The sequence below is a fragment of the Dermacentor andersoni genome, chromosome 1 (assembly GCF_023375885.2).
Source record: "Dermacentor andersoni chromosome 1, qqDerAnde1_hic_scaffold, whole genome shotgun sequence".
NCBI classification, from domain to species: Eukaryota; Metazoa; Arthropoda; class Arachnida; order Ixodida; family Ixodidae; genus Dermacentor; species Dermacentor andersoni.
The window spans coordinates 139,665,102-139,682,917 of record NC_092814.1 but is presented as its reverse complement, the minus strand read 5'-3'; the positions used below and the strand labels follow the sequence as shown (position 1 = coordinate 139,682,917).

Below are 17,816 nucleotides of genomic sequence, written 5' to 3'. Positions count from 1 at the left end.
CAATTTAAAGGATTTTAGAAATTTGTCATGAATCTCATGAGAGGCCAGTGATGAAGAAGAGAGAACTACGCGTAAATAAAACGTGTTTACGTAAAAATATAATATTTACACCGTTTTTATTGTCGTACAAATGTGAGAAATTATAGCGGTTTTAGTGACGGGAGGTATTTTTTCATTAGTAATTTATGATAAAGCATCAAATGGTCAATTGAACGAAAAAGGTGGCGTATGTAGCAAATAAATGGCCCCTAAATTCCCATTGGCCGCGTCGCCAGGTTACTAGCCGCGCTGGCGCTCCAGGTGTTGCGTGAGGGGAGAGGATCGCCGCGACGCACGTCACCTTCGCTCTCGCAAGCCTGTGTTATCCGTCCGTTCCTTGGCCGCGCCAGCTCTCGCCTGCGTTCTAACTTCGCCTCGGTAATCTCTACAAAGAAATAAATCTATAAAGCAAGAATAAATTCGACAGAAAGAACGTTGGCGGTAGTGAGTTTCGGATCTACGACCAGCGCCTCCTGCATATCAGGCCTGTACACTCTGCTTTATGGCGTCATACTACTTGGACCGAAAATTCATTGCCAAGCTCGGTGGGACGAAAACGGTGACGTCAAAATGACCGCGCCTAACTTGGGAGCATCCCTATTCAATTCTATGGCAATCGGGCAAGGTAGCATGCGGTCACGGATCGAAGTGCAACGGCCTTCGGCTATCTAGGAGGCGTTGGTCAAGTGTCTCAACGCGCTCACTTGCCCTCGAGGAGTTCATAACTCGAAGGACCGCTCAGTGGCGTTCAATTGGGCATTAATGCTTTCGCATTCACAATTCATAAGTGCTTAGGTATCCTTGTGTGTGTGCGTGCGTGTGTGTGTGTGTGCGTGCGCGCGTGCGTGCGTGCGTGCGTGCGTGCGTGCGTGCGTGTGTGTGTGTGTGTGTGTGTGTGTGTGTGTGTGTGTGTGTGTGTGTGTGTGTGTGTGTGTGTGTGTGTGCGCGTGTGTGTGTGTGTGTGTGTGTGTGTGTGTGTGTGTGTGTGTGTGTGTGTGTGTGTGTGTGTGTGTGTGTGTGTGTGTGTGTGTTTTCTTTTTTTATAGACCGTTTTTTTCGCTACGCAGTGGCGCCATCTATGGCTAGTCGGCATGCTGGCTTGGGCGAGCGCTCTGTTGTGCATGGCAGCTACGCTCGGCGATAGTTCCTGGCGTTTGTTTTCGCGCTCGTGCGGTCTATTTAGTATGACGTGGCGCCTCCTACGTGGAAAACGGTTCTGTGAGACGTACTGAAGTTGTTTAAGTCGGTATGGCCGGACTTTCTGCTAGCGTTGAGGCGGACGGAGCACGCAGCACGATGTGTGCGTGCATGTTTGAGCCTACAATCAGCCTCGGAGATCGTGTATTTTGAAATTTCCATTCACTAATGTGACCTTATTGCAGTATTATCCTCTCGTTCTAAGCTGCGGTTTAGGAGCGACGGTCGTAACAGTGTGGGTACCGTTCTGCTACGATAGGAGCTGTGCTGTCATACTTTGACAAGCGTTCAAACTGTTAGCTGCAGATTACATTGCGTGACTACTTGGTTCGGTAGATGAGGTTTCCACCCATGAATAAAATAGTTTTGGTTAATAATAGCAGCATACCTTACAGTGTGAACTACACTTGTCCAGCAAAGCAACCGTTTACGATTTGCGCGAGCATCGTAAGCAGTGGTAGGAGCTGGATTCCAGATATGTTTGTGCGCAACTTTCATGCTGGTAACATTTCATGTTACCAGTATGAAATAGTAAATCTGCTCCCTAGCTGATCGCTTGGCGTAGGGACTAAAGCATAAGAGCGCACGCTCATGTACAGCCAATCTAAGGCAACCACGAAACATCAAAGCGGCAGGCGCTATCAAATATTTGTAATACACCAGCATCGTTCTCACGCATTTCAAGTCTAGTAGGCTTGAAATCACTATATGTCTACGCTAGCCTCCTGCATGAGGCTGATGGCACTGCTCAACACAGCGATCACTGCAGTTGGTAAACCAGCATGATACATATATAAGCTATGTGCTTCGGCATTGCCTTTTTGCCCTGTAAAGCCATAATATCCGAGATGGATCGCATAAAAAGAATGCGATGGCTATTTTTGAGGACAAAACTTCCGTAATACGTGTCAGTGCGTAGTAGAGAACGGAACGCACAGAACCAAAAAAAAAAAAAATTCGGTTATCATCCTCTTTCTCGAAAAAGAAAGAGAAAGAGAAAACGGGCTAACGCCGCAGTACGACCTCGCATAGACACGCCGCACAACGTCTATAGTTCTATAAACGATGGTGCCGCATGCTTGGACCAGCGCACAAACCTATCTGCAATCCAGCTCCTACCATTGCTTAGGATGCTCGCGCAGTTCGTAAACGGTTGCTTTGCTGGACAAGTATAGTTCACACTGTAAGGTATGCTGCTATTACTAACCAAAACTATTTTATTCATGGGTGGAAACCTGGTCTACCGAACCAAGTAGTCGCGCAATGTAATCTGCAGCTAACAGTTTGAACGCTTGTCAAAGTATAACAGCACAGCAGTGTGTGTGTGTGTGTGTGTGTGTGTGTGTGGTCACATGTGGCACTGGTGTGCCATTTGTGACCGTCGTTTGCGCATTCATAATGATAAATAAAGGGAAGGAACACACGAAGGAGTCATTGCCATAGCTCAGTTGATAGAAAAAATTGCTCCGACATGCGGAGGTTGCGAGTGAGGCAACTACTAATACGCTTCTGCTACAGTCTTCAAAGCAGATAACTAACAAACAAAAAGTGCGTACATATCATTCTATTACAAGAACAACGTTTCTTTTTTGGCCTGGCCACTGTGAGCCTTTCCTTAATTGTGACGAATATAAGTCGTCCACTTTTCGTGGCACTTTCTAAGGGTCATTGGTAGATGTAAAAAAAAAAAAAGTCGTATAGGCGTTTTTTTTTATTAAGTGTATTTACGGAGAAGTTGGTGCCTATGTGTGGCACCGGCTACTCCTCTTCTCTTACGCGATAGTTATTATCGGAAAGTTCTCACCAATCACCAAACTGGACAAATAAACACATGAACGAACATTCACGTACTAAGTCTCGGTACTGCAATATAACGAAATGTTCGCGCAACGAAAGAGTTCGCACAACATAAATACTCACAAAACCGAAATGTTCACACGCAACACATGAGTTCACACAGCATGAATGTTCACAAAACCAAGATAGTCACACATAAGATGTTTGGCACTTGAATGCCACACACTAAATGCAACAAATATACAAATGCTACATGAACAAAAAGACACAATGAACATGTAATTGAGGGTGTCTGTTAATAATAACTATAAGTGCAACAAATATACACATGCTAAATGAACATGTAATTGAGGGTGCCTGTTAATAATAACTATGCGAGCTATAAATATTGTATGACTCTTGTATATTGTATTGTATATTGTATATCAAATATACTATTGTATATTTTTGATTCCTTCAAAAATTGTACTAAGGCGTGCGCAGCGATGGTTTAATGTCTTTCTGTTGGCCATGGACCTAAAATGTTTCCTAAGGATAGTGGCCGTCTATCCAAGCCATGTAGTTTTTCTAGAGATTCTTGCGGGGAGAATCGTGATTTTTGCAGTGTAGAAGGTGTGCTATGTCTTTTTCAGCCTCTTCACATGATCATGTAGCACTCTTAGTCTTTTTTATCCTATACAGGAAACTTTTACTATAGGCAGCGCCTAGTTAAAGCCTGTGAACTGTTGTTTCAACAGATCTACTAATGTTAAACGGAATATTGAATTCTGTTCCAGGATCTATATTATATAATTGAGAGTTCTGCACATCATTTATGAACCAAGTTTCCTTGAACAATCTACCGCATAGTTTGTCCAGTAGACATCGCGCATCACTCGCCGCTAGAGGAACTAGTGAATATTCATTCGCTTGATGTGCTGCATGTGCCATGTAATGAGCTGTTACATTTCGCGTGATTTCACAGTGACTTGGAATCCACTGGAAAGTTACGTCGTGTCGTAGATCTTTCGCTATGGCGTATGTCTTCTGTATTTCGTATGCCAGTGTGCTGTTTGCTTTTCTTAAGCTGATTTCTTTTAACCACAGCAATGAGGCTTGTGAGTCACTCAGAATTAACCAACGAAGTGGTTCTGACTGCTGACATATGTAACGTAAAGCAGAAAGTATTGCGTAAAGTTCTGCAGTTGTGGACGTTGTAAAGTGGGAAATTTTATAAGCTCTATTCACTTGGTATTTGGTATGCAAGTATATAAAGCGCAGATGTATTGTTTCCAGCGTGATCCATCTGTATACACGTGAATGCGATCTACGTACTTAGTGTAAAGATGTGATAAAGTTAATTGCTTTATCGCAAATATGGGCTTATCAAATTTGCGACCTACTCCAGGAATTGAAGTGAGTATTTCTGGAATTGCTAGTCGCCATGGGGGATGAGTTGCGCAAGTAGGCCAGTATTCCTAAGCAGGCATTAAGCTTTTGCAGCGCCGTATTTCTTCATGTATGCGTGCAGCAGTTCTGTCCGGAAGGTCTTGGCATACTGGATGATTAGCGTGTTGTGTAGCCAAACGAAAAAAGGGACGGCTAGTTTCCGTAAATCTTGGTGCATGAAAAGTGCACCAAAGCACTGGCAGATGCACGCAGAACACCAAGGCATATACGAAGGCTTCTGGCCAGCAATCTTTGAATTGTTTACTCTAGATTACAGGATATTCCATGTAGCACAGGAGCAGTGCATGATATTATTTGTCTAATTGTTGCCGAGTGAATGCGTAATAAGGAAGAGGTTGAACTACCCCATCTCACCCCAGCCAATGGACGGAGAATGTAGATTGGGGAGTTGACTTTCTCCTCTAATGCTTTCATTTGGGGAGCCCATGATAGCCGTCTGTCTATGATAATACCCAAGAACTTGTGTTGTCGCACAAGTTGCCGACGCTGAGAGTCTAGCACGAGCTGGAATCTCTTGAGGCATTACCTTGTAAAAGGAAGTACAGCAGTTTTCTCATGCGAAATAATCATACCGGTGTTTTTCAAAAAAATTATTAATTAATGTTTGGCCAGCTTCTAGCTTTTGCTGAACGGATTGAGCACTCGAGTCAGATGCCCATATGCACAAGTCGCCTGCATATAGTGAATAATTCAACGTGGCAAGGAGGACATGGGCTAATTTAGCCATAACACAGTTAAATAGAAATGCCCTGAGTACAATACCCTGCGGTACGCCTTCATTCAGCTTATGCTCTGCGCCTTTTTCATCAGCAGTTTCAACGCAAATTTTCCTATCACTTAAGAAATCCGCAATCCATCTCAGTGTTCGGCTAACTATGCCCAACTGAATTAACCCATGGAGTACGTGAGTGTGGCTGGTTGTGTGAAATGCGCGCCTTATGTCTAGAAACACTGCAATAGTGATTATTTCACAGCTCCTTTCATGGTCTACGTATGTAACAAGATCTAAAACAGCATCAATCGTACACCGGCGCCTGCGGAAGCCCGCCATATTTTCAGGTAGTAGGCGGGTTGTTGCTGGTTACTTCTGCCTAGAGATGTAATTGCCTGGAAAGAAACCCAGAAAGACTGGGGGGAAGAAAAGTGTTTGTTTGTTTTTTCGTTTTTATCAGCACAGAGAAAGTAGAAAAAAACAATTAAGATTTCCACATACAGCTGTACTTGCTATTCTCTGCTGTGCAGCATACATGTCTAGAAACGACGCCGATTCACAGAAAAACGGAAGCACAATTTTGAAGTCTCTTCATTATATGCTTTCAGTTTCATTTTGAAAACGTAGTGTAGCCTTCAAGTGTAGCGCAACGCAGGACGCCGTCTATAGGTTTTGGTCCAGAACTGACGTCTGGGAGTCCGCAAAGCACGTGAAACCGTCAACCTGGTGGCAAGGCCTTTGCACTAATCAGACGATGATACCTGTAGCGTTTAGACACCTGTGGATACCTTTGATCTCCGTGTGCCAGTCGTGAGCGACACTAGTTTTTGTTTGAAATTGTTCATAAGGAGCTTCGCAACCGGCTCACGTGTAAGGCTCACAAGAAAACATGCCCGAAAACTCATCTATATACAATAAAATTTGAATGTGGAAGCAACCACGATCGATTATAACCACTGATCTCTACTCTGTTTTGCCAGTGATTTTTGTGCTATAAAAAAAGCGAGAGTAACATCGACATGGAGTGACCTTTTTCTCTGGTATCAGTTTGCAATGCTTCACAGAAGAGAAAAGGGTGTTCATTCCAGTGTCTATAGTTTTCTGCGTATTTATTACGCCTATTTGAGGATAAATATGCTTCTTGCGTCAATAGTAAATATGAACTATTTTTACTGTAGTTTCAATTCCCGTCCAAATTTTCTGAAAAATAGCATCTTTTTTCCTCCCCCTCAAACTTGAATGCAATTTTGCATCCCTACTTCTGCCTGCCTTAGATAGCCCGAGGCTGAGTCAACTCAGACCTATGCCTTCTTTGCTGCTTCACCGCAAGGCTCGTATATTTGTTCGCCTCTAAAGACCATTTCCCTTAGCTTGCCGTCTCGCTTTGTTGTCCATCTATTCTGAACGTATACAGTCGCACACGTACCGCACACCCTGAACTATCATGACTGCAATTTCTTGCAGAGATACGAAGATGAAGCTTTCTTCCTTTGTGACGTAAGGGAAATTAAGCGTAAGGTTTCTCTGTGGCAGCAAGAACTACCGGAAATACAGCCATATTACTGTGAGTAAAATAAATCGCATTGTAACAATGCATGCCTCCTGAATTTAGAAGAGAAAAAAATAATGTTGTTAAAGGTGGTGGTGGTGTCGTCATCGTGGTCGTCGTCGTCGTCATGGTCGTTGTCATATATTGCCAGAGAGCTGTGTGTTCATTTTATTTAGCAGCATCGTTTAAATTGCCAACAATATTAAGCCTGTTTTTACGTCTATCAACAACTCTACTTCGCACATTATTTCCATGGAATTCAAAGCAGGTTAGTCATCGGTTGACAGGCTTTACCGCAATAAAGTACATTATCCCGCTCCCTCCAATATCTTTAAATCAATGCGTAAATGCCCGAAGGCAGTGCACTGTGTAGTAGTACTGGGCAGTAGCTGCCACGAAGAAAGAATGGGAGATATTGGGGCGCTCTCGCTTTTATAAGCAAGATTGTTGCTATGCGACGTGACGCTTGCGCCAACTGTCTAAAAGGGCTAGCTAGCACGAGGAGAGGAGAGTGATAACGTTGTTATTATTTTGTACCGTATGTGCGTTTGCGGCCTAATGGTTAGAGCATTGTGCTATTGCACTGAGCGACCTTCGTGGAAATCTCACCATGGTACAGCTATATCTTTATTGAAGAATGTACAAAAGCGACGAGACAGGTACCTGGCGCCATAATGTGCATTTTACGCTACAGAAAAATTTATCATGAAGATCTGGTGGAGTACCTGATAAAAGGTGAGGAATGCTTCGAATTGAAAGTTACAGTAGCATAACATCCTTGCAATATAGTTAACTGTACTAAAGCCAGATATGACTGCTACTGTCATCCATACGGCTTCACAAACCGCAGCTTTCTCAGAAGCTAAGGCACTTGATCTGTCAGCGCATGTTGCAGTAAACTAATGGCAACTCTCACCATTTGCTTCACGTTTGTTGTGTGTTGTTGCGTGTTGTTCACGTCTCTGTGTTGTTGTAAAACTCTGAATAACACCCTCATTGATTCTGGTACCTTCAATTCCTACGCCAAGCATAACGCAGCCCACAATTCCTTAACATAACAATGTCTATAAGGAAGTGTTGCAGATAAAATGAGGGGGTGAAAGTTGCGTAATTCTCTCCTGAGGCCACATTCTAGCAACCTTAGCCACTGTTAAAACACATAATTTTGCCAATTGCGTAAACAATAATTAGTAAAGAAAAAAGCACCTTATCGCGTTCTCGCATGTTTGTCGTCCTGCGTGACCTCATATTTTAAAAAAGTGTGCCGACTAATGCGTGAATGTGTGTGCGCAGAAGAAATATTGTGGTAGGTTGCCCTTAAAATTCCGCCAAGGTCAACCCTTTAAAAGCAATGAAGTGAAGAACATCACGACCCGTATGCCCAAAGTATCTTGTCCTTCAATAATAATCCTTTCTTCACGTTCCCAGCTAGACCCCGGTAAATCCTGCGGTTTGTGAAGCCGGAGCAGAATACGGACTAATGAACCACGAAGAACAAGGCTATTAAAATAGAATAATTGCAGTGTTTCTGCATGCATTGTGAGCAGAGATTAGAACCCGAACATCGACTAGGAAATTTCGTAGCTGTAACTTTATTCACTCTTTTGAAGCAAGCATAAAGGGCGCCTTTATACAGGTATCTGAGACTCGCGATCCGTAGTTTCGATGTTCCTTTAAAGTACACTTACGGCAAGAGTACTTTGGTTCTTCAGAAGCTTCTCGCTGTTTCATGTTTCACTGCGTGCATGAAGCGCTCTAGAAGTTAGCGACGGTATCGCCTAATCAAGAGTCATATGGAGAAGCAGTTCGCTTCTCCATATGAAAAGCATACAAGAAAACAACAAAAGAGCCCTTGAAGTGGCCGATGCACAAACTGATTTTAAGAGCGAGAAGATTTCTAAATTGGTGAATTGAAGCTGACTTTATTTTTTAAAGCACTATATAAGTTCTCCGTTTCACCGAGATGAGTGTCGTGCAACAGAAGATTAACGGTGCTTTCTTCTTGCTTCTCAGGTGTGAGATGCTGCTCAGATTATGTTGTCCTGAAAACTCTGAGCTTGAGCGGAGTAAATTTTGCTTGTGGATCGAAGGTATGAACAGCGTATTTTGACATTATACTGTTGAATTCATTGCATGAATCTGTCCACTGAGCGTTAGACTTCCGTTTACAATGTAGTATAGCGATACGAAGTTCGAAAAAAAAAGTGACTCACCCAGAGTTGCCACCTGGTGGGCATTGTCTGAACCACGCATAGTGTTAATGGCACTTTACCTCGTCTGTTAGTCACAACGTACTTACATGTGCGTGGCATGCATATCCTTTAACGACGTTTCAGTGGTTGTAGTGTATGCCGTAACTGCTAGCATCTATTTTGACACTATACAGAAGAATCTCATCTTGCGCTGTAGTCTTTGAGCTGTAATAAGATCTGTGACTGCATGAATCGAATGCGGGACGTGTGACTATCGCACCCTCCACTCGCCACAATCACTTTAATTTTACTGCCGCTTTGTGCTTCAAGCACATCACAAAATATATTTGCCATCGTATTGAACAAATCAAGTGGTGTCCGTAAAGCGTGAATATAGCGCCTTAGCGTATCCTTGTCGCGATGTAATTTATTATTCGGCAAACTGGTTAAAACGTGAGTGAGGTGGCCTTCGCGTAGTGGCTACGCGACCAGCCTTCAATATATATATATATATATATATATATACATGTAACTAGTGGTCATCATTTGCTTACGTAAAGAAAATAATGCCATAATTTTGACCGACGAAATAATTACAACCTCCTTTAATCGCTCTGGTGAGCGTATAACCATACAAAAACAGCTGTGTTAAAATGCATGGTGTTTAACTGCTACTGCGTTAAAAATAACCGTGTGAGAAGCAATGTGGCAATCCTGCCAACGCCTTAACGCTCTCAATAACATAGCCTGTTTATTTGGCAGAACGCAAGCCGAAAACGCCCAGAAAGCAACAAATAATTGCCGAGGCATCGACTGAGGTCGAGCGCCAGTCCTCCTTGGAATGACGGTTCTGGCTTCTCGCACGTGTAATAAATACGTGCTATGCTCATTTCGTGCAAAAAATGTGACATTAGAGGTAAATAATTTATTGCTGCAGTCAGCGCGTTCATTAACAGACAATCGGCCCGAGTGACTCACAGCAAGGCGCCACTGACCGCCTATCCACACTAACGCAGCGACGGTGCTGTCACCTATAGCTTCTTCTCGCAGCGAGTAGGATTTGCAGTTGCGAAATACTTCCATCGGTTTCTGTAATTTATTCTTGATATTTTAAAAAATCTGCCCTAAATAAAAAAAATTAAAGATAAGAGAGACAAGGAGTGTGGCAATCTAAATGCATGAGGGCCGGTATTTTGTAGTTATCATTGACAACAGCAGCGGCATTTAGGAGTGGAATTCATGGGAGCAATTATATTGCTTATTTTGCCAGTGACACCGTAAGTGGCACGGAGATAGATTCAGTTACAAGTTAAGCACATGTTAGCCAACCCGAAGGAAATTCAAAACGAATAGAGAATGGTTTTCCTAACGCTGTACTCATCTCAGAAAATAAATTTTTTCCCAGATTTGTACTCGGTTCACGTGAGATAGTCTTTGGTTAGAGTTTGTTTTAAAAAAAATCGAGTGCTAAAGAACACAACGAATAAAGTCCTACCACCGGCTGGAAGAGAAGTCTTCAGGAAGCTGATGATGGAATGTTTCACAGTTTTGTCAGCACAATAATCTACATCACATTTACTTGGCTTTGTCTGGTTCATTTTCTGATAGCATGAAATGCGAATTTTGCTGGACATGGGAGTCAACGAAAACCGCATTCTGTACAACAGTACGACAAAATGTCCTTCACATCTGAAGTTCGCCGAAGAATGTGGAGTGCGGCTAATGTGTTGTGACTCGGCAGCCGATATGGAAAGAATCAGTGGCGACACCGCTAGGTAAGTTCAACCCGGTGGTCCACAATTATTTGGCCGAGCCGTATTTCAAAACTAGGTCAAGGGTAGCAAAATGTTACGACGCACATTTATTAATTGCGCAAGCGATGAACAATATCTTACTGTTTACTCAGGTTAGCTGCTAAAATAATGAGCCCTATTTCGCTCTATTTGAAAGAATGACAATCGCACAACACCTACGATGCCGCGTGTTACATGTTATGAACAGCATATGTGTCGAAGTGCTGTGCAAAGAATGGCCTTTATCGGCCTTGCTCGATCGCTAGAAAATGTTTATCTCTTAAATTGACTTATATTTTGCTCTTGTCTCATCGCTTTTATTATTCCTAGCTGCATTTCACGTGTTCGCAACTCCGAAATAAAGAAGCCTCAGAGAGATAAGGAAATATACGCATAATGATTCGTGTTTCATTTATTGCGACTTGTTTGCGCGACGGAGGCACGCTCTTCACCTCATTTTCCATTGTTTGCATTAACTGAAGTCTGTGAACGTTACATATAGCGGAAAAAGCTGAAAAGAAAAGTTGGAGCAAAGGAAAGCTTGTTTAACGTCCCCCACTGCCTATTGGTTTGCGCAGGGTACAGCGACGTAATTTGAAAGTTTATCCAAGAACACGGAGAGCAACTTCTGCCCTTTACACATGCATGCGTTCTTGCGTTTACGAGTAAGGGTTTGTGTGTGTTCGTGTGTGTGTGTGCCCCCCCCCCCCCCCACACACACACACACGGGTGTCGGTGGACAGGGGGTGGATTGTACTCAAAACGGCTATCGTCTTCGTGCATAAAAATTTCTTAGAACTGCGCAGTATTACATTATAGCCACATTTGAGATAAGAGGGCTAAGATATTGCGACGCAGGCGTCGTACCTGTAACTCGTTGTGGAAAAGCATCCGCAGCCAGCCAGGACTAACAAGTGAATAAACATGCCGCAACACCGTATTTTTCGCATTTTATATGCGCTGTGCACTGGCCATGTCATCACCGGTTCATCATGCCATGTCAAGTCATGCCATCACGTCAAGTTCATCAAGCATCTTATGCGGATGACAGTTTAGAAGCACGATGAAATCAGTCTGTGGGGTGGAAGTAATATCTCAAACATTGGAAATCCAGGCACCTACACGGCTGACTTGGGAGCTGCGGTAGGGTGAAAGAGAAAGAAAAGGCTACATGTGCATGCACTGTAATTTTTTGATTTATTGAAAGTTTACCAGATTTGGGTGTGCTGAGTTGTTTAGTGTTATGTGTGCCGAAAATTGAATGTGTCAGCAGCTGAAGCAGACTAGCAATTGCTCTTCGCTACGGGAGACATATATATGTTGTCAGACTGTCGCTCTTTTTGACATAGCTTTTGTGATAGCATCTTTTACACGCGAAAAGATTACGGTCCCAAGAATGAACAATGCTAAAGCTTAATTATAGTTGTCCGTTTATTTTTACACTGTACAACTCAAACTTCCTATCAAAGTGTCATAGTAAAAGAACGAAAAGAATGAGAGAAAGAGCAAGAGAAATACACTTTAATGAGAGCTGGATACGTTAGCTTAGGGAAGTGCCCGACACGCTTCTCCATGTGATTAAGACGGTATATAAAATAAACAGAAAAAATAGAAGAAACGAAAGGACGAATGAAAACCGTAAGAGAAATGGATTAAAAATTTAGTCACTCAAAATTTAAACAACATTAACGCGCTCATTCATGATATACAAAAAAGTCACGCACTCTAACAAAAGTGATACGCGAATAGAGTAACTCCTACCGGGCTTTATCAAGACCTGCCAGGATGATTGCTATTTCCATTGGACCTCTCAGAACAACAACGCCACTTATAAAGCTTTAAACAATATATACAGTAGACTCCGATTAAACAGAACTTGAAGCGACAGAAAAATCTGTTTCGTTTATATGGTGTTTTATTTAAATCAATGACACAAAATTATCAAGAATAGATTTATTCGGAAACCGTCCAAATGTTCGGATCTTACTGCGGTAAAAAAAGGACTTTATACGCGCTTTTCTTATAATATTGTACATTCGTTGCACTAGGCTGCGTTCATGTGCGAAAGAATTCCCAGTAATTCTGAGCAGTCCTCGCGTTCAAAATAGCACTGCAGACTTTCAACTGCATCTCTTGACGGCTGGTGTGAAACAGTAACGCGCACTCGAACAGCAATATCTGCGTTTTCGTCAGTAGAACCATAGCCTTCACCCGAACTTCACCGATAATATTTTCAATTATCTCCTCAAAGCAGGTAACAAGGACATCATCTTAGGTCTCCTATTTCTGGCGGTGTGAGCGAAGCAGCAGTGGAACCTCGACTGCAATATCCTACATACTGCGTAGCGTTCTGTTCCTTCTAAAGGATGAGTACTTGCCCATGGAATTCCTCATGGTGGAGACACCGTTGCAACTTCGACATCCTTAAGTTTCGTTAACTTTACCGCAACCTTATAACGTATTAGATATTTTTTTTCATTATTTATAGCGTCGGCATATGGCATGTATGTCAGACTCGTTCTGTTCCATACGCTAATAAGGTTGGCGGTAGTTTCGGTTAGAGTTCCGTTTAACGGGGAGTTCTCAAAAAGATGGATTCCGTTTAACCCAAGTTTGCCGATATTGTGCCTGTCCGCGGCCAACGAAAATTGATGCCATCGTTCAGTTTATCTGGTATTTCTCTTTAAGAGAGTTTCGTCTATCCAGAGTGCAGTGTAGTACCGTTCTGGTGGCACGTGCACTCTTGGGCTGGCCTGAAGCCGCAGCGGGAGCAAGGCGCAGAGCAAGGGAAGGGGGCAAGCAAGAAGGAAGAAGAGAAAACAGACACATTGAAGGTCAGCGATAAACGACAGCAGGCTGGCGTAGGAAACACGAAACAAAACAGACGGTATATTAGCCATCATTGTGTTGCGGCTTTTCGAGGCCCAGTGTATTCTTTTGTAGACCTTGTCTTTCTCTCGTTCTAAGACTAAGGGTGGAAGGGAATCATGTTGTCTACAAGCTACTCGGGAAGTACTCATCCCACTTTTGCCCATTCGGCCTCAGTGCTCAGAAGGCTGTCTGTTTTCCGCTATTGCCGCTTCCACGACCAGTGCCAGGCTGTGAAATCTGCAAGATGTTCTTACAGCTTCAGTTCCTCAGGAAGGAGGCAACGGCGCCAAATACTTTATTAAAACCGACGATCTCCATCGTTTAAATGGCAACAGAGGGTGTATGCTAGAATTTGTGTGGTTAGGCTGTAGACATGGGAGGAGTATGGATGTCAGCCTGTCCGTAGCCGGAAAGTCGACTCTGCCAGCATGTCGCCGCTTAATTGATTATTAGGCTCCTAAGTCAGGACTCAAGCAATCCAGAAAATTAAGTTGTTACTTGTGAACACGCATACAAACACTGCATCTGTTTCTAACCCTAGCCTCCTTTATTCTTGTTCTAGTGCAGCACGCTAGCCCTTCACGATACCGCCCCGCCCTCTTCTTGTACCGTTTCATGGTCCCGTAGCTATCACAACCCTCTATGAGCGCCAAATACGTTTTTGTTTGTTTTTGGCTCATTGAACAGGCAGTGTTCTAGCGTATTTTATCCAGCCCGCTGCCATGATTGTGTCTGTGTTTTGAGCTACTGCAAAGCTCAGAATACACCTTGGACGGTAGTACGCATTCCAGCAGCCCGGTAGCGTTGGGTGGAGTATAGGTGTCTAAACTTTTTGACGACAATCTAAGCCACGAATTGCAGGTTGCTACTACGCATTGCTGTGCACGACTCCTCAAAGCAAGCTTTTCTGAATGATCAGTTTGGATGTTCTTTGGACGAAGCTGAGCAGCTTATGCACCTTGCAAAGGAAAAGCAGCTCAACATCGTCGGCGTATCGTGAGTATACCAGTATGCTCCAGGAACTTTTATTTTGGCTAGTGGTACTATGACTACTTCCACTTATCACTGGCCGCACGTTATACAGAGTGTCCCAGTTAATTTTAGCCAGAGTTTAAAAATATGCGAATTCCACGCAGCTAGACAGAACCAAGGTAACGTTGTTTGCCGTTGCTTGGAGATACTCAAATCATTATTTTTTTCATTCCGCCTAGTTAGATAATTAGTCTTAATTAGTTAATCAACTTCTTAAGTATTATAATTCGATGAAAAGTATCAATGAGAATATTGTAGAGCAACATGCAAAACTCCCGTCACAGCTTTCTGTTGCTCAATACGTGCTACATAAAAGTCTTTTGAAAAGTGAGAGAAGCCCGCAAATACACGCAACGTGCCTCGAGCGGCAAGTCGCGTGGTAATTTTGCGGGCATTCGCGCGCTTCTTTCACGCTCGGGAAAACACTCTTATGCAGCACAGCACGTATTGAGCAACAGAAAGCTGTATCGGGAGTTTTCCATGATGCTCTAATTTTCTGATTGACACTCTGTATCTAATTATAATCGAGTTGATTAACCAATTAAGACTAATTATCTGATTCGGCGTTATGAAAAAAATAATTCTAGAATCTCCAAGCGACGGCAAACAACATATCCTTGGTTCTGTCCAGCTATGTGGCATTCGCATATTTTTAAACTCTGGCTACAGTTAGCTGGGGCACCCTGTGTGTGTTCCTTAAATTGGCGGCACTGGCCAGGATATGGTAAGAATTTTATACCAATTACGTTTCCTTTCTGCCCTTTGTCAGTGGTCCAAACTCCATATGCGCTCCGCCTGGTTTATCATCGATAAGAAACTCTAAATGAAATAAGATTAGAAATTATCATAGGAAATGATGACCTCACAGTTTGGGCTTGTTGGCTGATAACCTTGAATTTAAAACAGTCCATCATGGGACATACATGCTTTGTTTACGGTTTCGCGATGGAGTGCTACGTGACGACCTGTGATTCCTGCTTCTGCTTTGTCATTTGGGGCTTTTCGGAAGACTAGCCTTGTAGCACTTTGATCGATTGCGCTACAATCAGTCATGTTTTCCTTGCAATGGTTCTTTTTACATCTGTCTGCGGTAGACCAGTCCTTCAGTAGCTTTTTTTTTTTTTCTTTTTCCGCAATTTCACTTTTATTTTTCTTTTCAAAAAACGTTTATTTAGTCGTTTTGGAAACCTAGACATACAAGAGCCACTTTTTTTTTGTGGGGGGGGGGGAGGGGAGGGCTTGTTTTTAGCCAGGCATTAATGTCGTTTACAGGCTACAAATGCGGCTTTTCTACCGACATTTAGGGATCTTGTGTTTAAAACTTACACTTTGTTTCTGACAGTTAGCTGTCCTTTTTGAACTAGTCAGCAGGCATGATACCTAATTTTAGAGCAATTAATATTCGCTCGGAAAATATACGCATCTATTTTCTGCTTAATTCATATTCGATTCTATATGCGATACTTCCCACTCGTATTAGATTTGTATTTGAAAAGAAAAATGATATTCGCCCACCTCTAACATTTGACTCAATGTAGTGCCGAGTCCAGACAGCTTAAGGTTGTCCGGAGAAAGAGGCGTTGGACGTCGTACCGACGAAGACAGGCACATAGAAGTTGCTCTAAGGCTTCCTCACACGTATACAGGAGTCGAATGTCATGCTATCGGCCATTCCAATATAGTAGAACTAAGCATATGTATGTAAATACCACTCCCACCCAGAAGCCATGCCCCAATGTTGCTTTGCAGCGGGAAAGGCTAGATGGCACTTGTATACCGAGGGGTTGAGCACTTTTCACAACAGAATCACACACTGAAGATTTCACTCCCCCGCGAAGTCTGCACGGCAAGGTATTTCCTCTTTTTCATCGCGACAGAAACCCACCCAACCATACGTACGGCGATCAAGCACTATATATTCACATAAGACAAGTACCGAAGCCTACAACTCTTCGTTACAGTCAACGTACTCTCGACAATTGAACAACGAGGAAATATTGTAGGCGCAGCTAAGCAGCGATCCGCCAAACAAGTTTAAAAAACACCACCATATTTGTTTTGATTAAGCTAGCATGACCACTTGGCCAGAAGCAGTGAACATGATAAACAGATGCAAAGTAGATGTGAGGAGAAGCGCTCCTTCTGCGTAAAAATGAGCCCCCGTAGGGAGTGCCTTTGCAAAAAGCAGCAACAAAGTCGTCCGCCTGAGTGTAAAGATTCTTTTATAATTGGCGCAAGGAGGTCTTACGACAACAGTTGGCAGTCGCTTTAGCATGCGCTAAAGAGGATGAAGGCGAAAGCCTGCGCGCTCACGATGCTTTTTTTAAATTACTTGACATTCTCATTTGAATGCGTTATTTTTTCCTCTTGTTTTCTCCTACCAAAGGTCGTGGATTCGAGTGCCCTAATTAATTATACCTAAAGTTACTGTACCCTAATTAACTTTGGCCTAATTAACACCGAAGGCTGCGTGTCCGAGTCGCACGAAAGGGCGTTATTTCGAATGCCTTAATTAACTATATCTAAATTAGCTGTGCCTTAATTAATTTTCCCTTAATAACACTAAAGTCGTGGGTTCGAGTGCCTTAATTCATTCTATCTTAATTAACTGTCTATTCATTAAGATCGCCTTAATTAACACCAAAGATCGTGGGTTTGATCCCACCAGTAGTCATAGGATCAACCATCCATGGTGGCACCATCAATGTTGGTGCCATTGTATTTTGGTGCCGTAACGCCGGACTGTCAAGTTTTCGATAACGCTGGACAGCGGATTTTTCGACCCATGAGGCGCTTAAAGCTTTCGCCTTAATAAATATCCTTTTGTTATAGTAAAAGTTGCTTGTGAATTAGTCCCTCAGTATAGAGTCGTCGTCTAAGGTATACGAACCACGGGAGAAAATGCATAATTAGCAAGCTGACTTGTGTTCGAATTTAAAGTCTGTGCTATAAATGCCAATAGCATAATATTGTAGAGTTTTACTGGCTACGGCCTCAAACTGCTCTGAACTTGAACGCCTTTTCAGGTACCATGGTCAGTAAACTTTTCACGCCGACTGCACATCCCACAGCACAAGTCTAGCGTGCGGGAGTGATGTACTGTGAAATACGTTTGCAACGTCTAGCGCAGCCCACTGGTTCGAGACAACTCGGTTTAAGGAGTCACCCGATAGGCTGCATGGCCG

At 43.0% G+C, this 17,816-nt stretch overlaps 1 protein-coding gene across 1 annotated transcript in view; it reads left to right on the top strand.

Moving 5' to 3' along the window:
* Positions 1–17,816, top strand: part of LOC126544346 (ornithine decarboxylase-like) — a 41,053-nt gene that overhangs the window by 8,246 nt on the left and 14,991 nt on the right. Inside the window, exons 3-6 of the mRNA XM_050191635.2 lie at positions 6,659–6,758; positions 8,757–8,833; positions 10,544–10,710; positions 14,461–14,595. Of these exons, the coding sequence (XP_050047592.1) occupies positions 6,659–6,758; positions 8,757–8,833; positions 10,544–10,710; positions 14,461–14,595 (479 nt within the window). The remainder of the gene's footprint in view (positions 1–6,658; positions 6,759–8,756; positions 8,834–10,543; positions 10,711–14,460; positions 14,596–17,816) is intronic.